The sequence below is a fragment of the Papaver somniferum genome, chromosome 10 (assembly GCF_003573695.1).
Source record: "Papaver somniferum cultivar HN1 chromosome 10, ASM357369v1, whole genome shotgun sequence".
In the NCBI taxonomy this organism is placed as follows: Eukaryota; Viridiplantae; Streptophyta; class Magnoliopsida; order Ranunculales; family Papaveraceae; genus Papaver; species Papaver somniferum.
In genome coordinates, this window is record NC_039367.1 from 34,570,324 (window position 1) to 34,576,975 (window position 6,652).

The 6,652-nt window shown below is 35.2% G+C and overlaps 1 protein-coding gene and 1 long non-coding RNA gene across 5 annotated transcripts; one reads left to right on the top strand and one right to left on the bottom strand.

Moving 5' to 3' along the window:
- The first annotated feature begins 226 nt into the window (after positions 1-226).
- Positions 227-3,759, top strand: LOC113317046. 4 transcript variants are annotated; one of them, XR_003343206.1, is made up of 6 exons: positions 227-663; positions 802-981; positions 1,122-1,197; positions 2,093-2,154; positions 2,327-2,458; positions 3,312-3,759. It is a non-coding gene; the product is annotated as an uncharacterized LOC113317046 (long non-coding RNA). The 4 variants fall into 4 exon arrangements; XR_003343205.1 differs by having other exon boundaries at positions 802-977; positions 1,113-1,197; XR_003343204.1 differs by having other exon boundaries at positions 228-663; positions 1,113-1,197.
- A 249-nt stretch (positions 3,760-4,008) lies between these two features.
- LOC113316883 lies at positions 4,009-5,163 on the bottom strand. Its single transcript, XM_026565039.1, has one exon. It carries the CDS (start codon positions 4,948-4,950, stop codon positions 4,162-4,164), a length of 789 nt encoding a protein of 262 aa, XP_026420824.1. The 5' UTR covers positions 4,951-5,163; the 3' UTR covers positions 4,009-4,161.
- Between the last annotated feature and the right edge of the window lie 1,489 nt (positions 5,164-6,652).

The following is a 6,652-nucleotide window of genomic DNA, read 5'->3' on the forward strand; positions in this document are numbered from 1 at the left end:
TGAATTGTTTTTCATCAAGAACAATTTTATCTTCTTCGTTTTCATCAATAAAGGTTATATATCGAAAACACAATCATATCGGATAGCCATGGATCTTCATAATAGTGTCAATCAATGTCAAGACAATGTGATTCGCCCTCGAAGATGTATTTAAAACGATTCCAACAATTGATGCAATCGTTTGAAGGCGATATGAAATTGTTTTACAAATATATAAGAAGAAACTAAAATAGCATAATAAGCCACCATAGGACTTGGCCTTACACGCCAACTTACGGCAGTCTCAAACCCCGGTTACCCCCACCCACTTTCTCGACCACTTTCATTTGTAAGTTGTTCTGGAAATCAAAAATCAACTTAGTTAAGCTCTGATGATCAGAATTATGATTATATTTTTTCATATCCCCGCCCCAGCCACTGTAATAAAAATTAATCACATCTCTCTCAATCTTTTTTTTGTTTACTCAGCAATCTCTATCAATTTTTTGTTTCAAATTCACTCCATTTCTCTCGAAATATCCGCCCCTGATAATGATAACGATGATGAATGGAGATAGCTTAAACCATGATGTTGAGAAGAGATGCAAGACTGAGTTCAAAAAATTTCTTGCTAGCGCTAAAAGAAACCTCAAAATCTGCACCGACAGAGTCTCAAACCATAAGGTACGTGAATGTGACTTTCCAGGGGTTTTCCTAATTTAGGGACTTTCACCGAAGTTTTAATTCAGATCGGAAATTATTAGGTTAGAATATATACTTCAATATCAAAATTGAAGATTTTTAAGGGTTTTCATCATTCAGATGACGAAGAGTTTGTATAATTGAAGAGCTATTTGCAGAGGATGTGGATTGAAACCAAATATGCTTAAGTATATCAAGTCGTCATCCTGAGCACTGACAACCGTCATACAGTGGTACAATTTTTCAGATCCTTTGATGAACAGAACTTGGCTGTTTGTACTTTGATACGTATAACAGTAGGTAATAGTACTAAAAAAATATATTTCTGTTCATTACTTTTTTCATTTGATATACCATTTTGTTGGTTCATTAGTTTATTTGGCTTAAGATATTCGTTAATCTTTGCCTGATTCATGTTTGTGTGTGTGAAGCAAAGATAGAATGTTCGCGTGGATTCAAATACTTCTGTAGTTCACAAAAAAGTCCAATGTTTATCGAATTCCAGTGTTGATCACGGTAAGTCAGATTTCCCTGAGGTCCTTCTTTTCATTCATTTGTTGCGGACATTTCGCTTACTATTTTCTAAAATATCAGACATCGCAATAGTTGATGCTCAATTAGATTGTTGCTAGAAGGTTGAATATTCATACAGAGCTTCAATCAATGATATCCATCATCATAAGCTGATGTGGAAGCTTTCAGTTAGGCTCACTGGTGTTCTCTTTTTGTAAGCAGCTTTTGTTCCACAATATAGTATGCAGGTCATGATTGAATACGGCTGGATAACTCTTGGGCAATTCCACAAACCAGGGACTTGGTTGAACGATATGATGCCACACCAACCTTGACTCACATATGGTTTTGTTGTTTTTGAGCAGACGCATTCTAAATCACCTACTGGAAGTTGCATGTCGCGAGTCACAAACTCGCGATTTATTGTATTTTTTGTTTTGGGTTAGAATTTTTATGCGTGGGCTTCATGGAGAGTTTCCTGAGAAGTTTAGAAATTTGGAATGCCATTATTGCTACCCTGGATAAAACATTAGGTGCTGCATGTTCATAGCATTCATACAGATGAGCTATAAGAACACAGTGTAGAGTTCATGCCTTTCTCATTATCCTTCTTCGTCACATTGAGTGCACTTTTATGGTTTCCTTATGATCTTCCAGTTACAGACTTATATCTCTCTGTAAGAAATTCACGCACGGTATTTCTTTTTGAATTGGAAATCGTATTCTCTAATATGTTCTGTATATGTGTATGTATTAGGTACAAAATGTAGCATGATCGTTTTTGACACGTACCATAACTTCTATTGCCATTTTGTTATGTGGACAATTTCGTTCTATCTAGCACTTCGGCTTGAATTCATTGTATCTTCACCATAGGTTCAAATTTTTGTGGTTGTAGGTTCAGGTTTTGAAGATTTTTTGTCCCATTGCTGGAGCAGTCGCATTTGCTAACGAGATAATGTGAGTTATTAAACCTGTCTGTTTTGCATTGGTGTCCGTCCCGTCCCTTTTTCTCGCATACATGATACATGTATGCATGTAGCACAAATTGCTTATAAAATCTCTAAATCCTAACTTTGTAACTAATAGGAGATATAAAATCTCTCACTGTTTTCATTTCCTGTTTGTGTAGTGGCTGTTCATTAGGATATATAAAACCTCTCAGCGTAGGAGTGCTGCTTATGCAGTTGCTAAACTAAACTTTACGGGATTGGAGATCGAACTGGATAAATGGTTAATGGCAGAGCCACTAAGATAAGAGAAGGTAAGTGAATTCATTGCATAATGTGTGTCCAACTTATTTGTAAGCATTTCTGTAAACATCCACATCTGTTTACCTCGAAAAATAACTCCTATGATAGATTTCACCACTCAAAATTTCAGTACTGAATAAATTGGAAGGAAACTCGAAAACGGATCTTAGATGCTCTATTTCAAAGCACATGGTTTTGATGGATTATTATTTTTTAATATTTGTGATGCTTATGTGTGCTTAGAATTATTCACTAACGATTAAAAACATTAGTTTTGTAGGGGAAAAAAGTAGGATGAAAACTTTGGTTTAAGCTGTTCAAAGGTATAGATATTTAGAAATTATGTTGCGGGTTCATACCATGAACTTGTAGGTGGGAAAAAAACATTATCACTATTTATTGGTTTTGTAAATGAACAAAGAACAAAAAGTTAGAAAAATGAAAAACCAAGAAAAGATATGAAACTGACAGTAAATATAGTGTGGGCCGGAATTGGTTGACAATGTCATTCAGACTTATTGACCTGAAAAAAGAAAGAACATACCTAAAACTGCCTGTCATGTTTTATTGTAGAAGCTGATAACAAAAAGGATTAGGGTTTCTAAAATTCTAAGAACTCTGCTTTGAATGTTTATGCTTTTTCCAATTACGAATGATTATGAAATTGATGATTTACTAGCTTTGTTACATTTTGATTTAGTTAAAGTGTAAATTTCAGTATTGTAAATGCAACGTATAAGGGATGAATTAGACTTGATCAGTGCGTCGTCTTGCTCCTTTGATGCTTTTTTTATTCTTCTTATTTGTTTGCTCTATCAAAGTTGTTTCTGTGCTCATATGATCATATCTTACTTTAAGATTCAGGTGGACATGCGAAAGCAACTGATTATAGATTCTGCACACAAAGTTCAGCCGACCTCAACGTTAAGGATTAGAGATATTTGGATACACAAATATGTAAATTTAACTTCTGAGATTCCTTAAAGATGATTATATCTCATGATAATGCCACAAAGAGATGTTACCCAGTACGAATGTCTCATGTAGATGTTGCAGTCGCAAAGAGATGTAACCCAGTGCGAACTATCAACAATTCAACCAAAGTTCCCTCCATGCGTACTGGAAAACCAAGCTAACAACGACCCCCACTTCATCAAATTCCGTGTAATAATCTTGCCATCCATTTTCATGTCATCTTCTTTGTTGTCAACCAATCCTGGTTTTTTTTTACGTATACAGTGATCTTTCATTGTGTTAAGAATCTAAATTTTGTAAAAATTAGTGCAGTGCTTTCAGCTTGTGACAAGATCAGTTTTCCTATGCATCTGAGCACAAAATATAATTTGGTTATAAATTACGACAACTGAGCAGTGGCTTAGATGTCCAACTAATTGTGAGCCGGACCGGAATCAAACATCAAACAATAGTGTTCCCGGTGAGAAGCAGGGGTTACTTCGGAGTAGAATATTATTTCTAGTACCAAAAATAGAAGAAATCAAGAACGAAAAAAAACAAGAAAATAGAAAAATTCTGAAAGCATTTCTTCTATTCATAGCTAGAAACCTGTACATTTAGCACTACATTTAGCAACAACATTTAGCACTACATTCAACACTACATTATGAGAATTAAAATACAGTCAATTTGTTCTTTTTCCATCATCATTTAGCAACTAATTTATATATTAATCACAGTAATTAACAATATTACTAGCTTAATACCCATTCTTGGTTTTTGGAAGAACGATAGTCGTGGATTCTTCTCTATGAAACCTCATTTGTTTAGCAATGAAATCCTCTACTTTCTTCCGCAATTCATCGTTGCTCATCATCTCTACATCTTCACATCTCGAAACCTTCTTCTTCTCAACGTTTCGGTATTTTTCAGTCTCAGATCGTCCAACTTTTGGTAAACTCTGTTTCTCATAAACCCCGTGATTCTTCAAATTTTCCGATTTGCTTCGTCGATAACCCCTGTTATTAGAATCCATTAAATCCACATCACCGTTAATGGCAGTACTCACTGGCTTGCTAACCAAAACATCATTAAATTCTTCTTCTATCACTGTTTCTTTATCTTGAAACACAATTTCTTCTTCCTTAACCTCTGTTTTGGAGCCAGCTCTGTTTCTATTACTGTTCTTGATGAAGTCATCGTAGAGATCATGATGAATAGTTTCCGAAAACCCGTTACTAAAGCTTGATGATGATGATGAAGAATAGGAGTTGTTACCAGATTTAGCGAAAAGAGTAAGGATAATAGCATTACCAACTATGAACACAAACTTAGGTTTTGCAACGAAAACAGAGAGGTTATGTAAATGCTCACCAAAACATTTGAGTAGATTAGAAAGATGATTAGTTGAAACCCATGAAATAAACATGAAAACTAAGAATATCTCAACCAATCTAAACAAATTTGCTATGTTTTTAATCCTTTTGAACTTTCTCATTGCGTTAATTTTCTCTGTTTTAGTGTTATCAATTTCAAAAAGATGATCCATTGTTTGAAGATCAAGAGGGGTTTTTAAAACAAAACCGAACGAGTTTTACGGAATCGTTTAACTTTGGGAAAACGTGTGAAGTTGTAAGTTGATGAAATTATTTAAGGATCAGCTTGTATTTGAGGTTAAAACTTCTAAGGTAATGCGAAGAGGAAGAGTGATGAAATTTGAAGGAGCATATTTGGGAATGAACTGTTTTGAGGGTTAGGGGAGGTGTGGATAAAGAAGAGAGTTCAGTTGGGTTCCCCCGAGGTGTCTTATATAGCCTCTCAAAAGTTATACTACTATCTTATTAAGAGAAAATCGATTACAGCACGGTACACTATTATTATTATTATCATTATTTGTATTAAAAAATAAATAAAACTACAGTGATTCCGGACAGACCGTGATTCTAAGCCACGCAGAAACCGAATTTACTTTTTCGGTTACAGTTTTTTTTATGGGTCTTGTTAGGCCGTGGAGGATAACAAGGGGTCCCGCCTTTGGTTTAATTCTGTGTGTGACTGTTTTTCTCATGGTTTTTCCTTGGTTCGTTAAGAATTTCTGATAAAATTATGTTTTAAACCAAACCCACCAAATTTTGTCCTCTGTAGTCTGTACTAGTTGTTTTCTAATTTCTATAAGGATGAAAAACGGTACGGATGGGTTAGAGTGATCGTCCAGGAATCGGAGAATGTTGGGTGTGAATACCACCATCATTGTGTTTTAGGAGGTAAATGAAGTCTAATAGCGTGTTTGGATAAAATCTGTTTCTAACTTCTGCTTTTCTAGAAGTACAAGTTAGAAGCAAAACTATTTTACTTCACAAAAAGTTAACTTTTCTATTCCTATAAGTCGTTTTAAAATTCCTTATCCAAACTGATTTTTTGTTTTTTAACTTCTAGAAGCCAAAATGCAACTTCTGAGTGTGCACCCAAACGCGTTATAAGTCTATCCATCAATTTAACAATTGGTCTTCCATCAGAAAAAGAACTGCGACTCTTGGCCGATGCTATAGAAAAGTGATTACTTGAAGTAGTTAATTTTCTTTTCTATCTTATGGAGATATATTTGCTGAAGAAAAATAATACAATTGTTCCTACGGGGTTTCGTATGTGGATTTAGGGTCGATACTGATCAAACCACGTTAAATCTCTTGTGTCAATTTCGATTTATAATCGATGATTCCTCGATACTCATAATTTATTATTATTATTATTGGATAGCGATTATTACATGAAACTAGTTGGAAGCCTAACAAGCTAGGCTCCAGCAACGCACTACCACATTACTTTGACAGGTTGTCGTGCTAGCCTAGCAGCGAGCCTTATGAGGAACCAGCCAAGGGAGCCGAAGCGGATAGAGGGGCCGTTTATGTCGCAAGGGGGGCAAACTAACTCTACCTTCCATGTCAAATTCTACAATATTGCGCCATCGGGGACTCGAACCTGGGACCTCCTGGAATGCATTAAATCTTTGGGGAACGGGGATGACCAGCAAAGCTAGGACCCGTTCTTCTTCTTATTATTATTATTTTATTATTATTATTATTATTATTATTTTTGTGTCATTTCACTTCTGAATACAAGTACACATTCTAAATGGGGGCCTTGTATCCTTTCAACAAAATTTGCTTCAAATTTTTATGGATTCAGGCTTTGATTGCAACTGGTTAGGTAGTTACCCCACAGCCATCGTAGTTTGCATGACACATAACTCA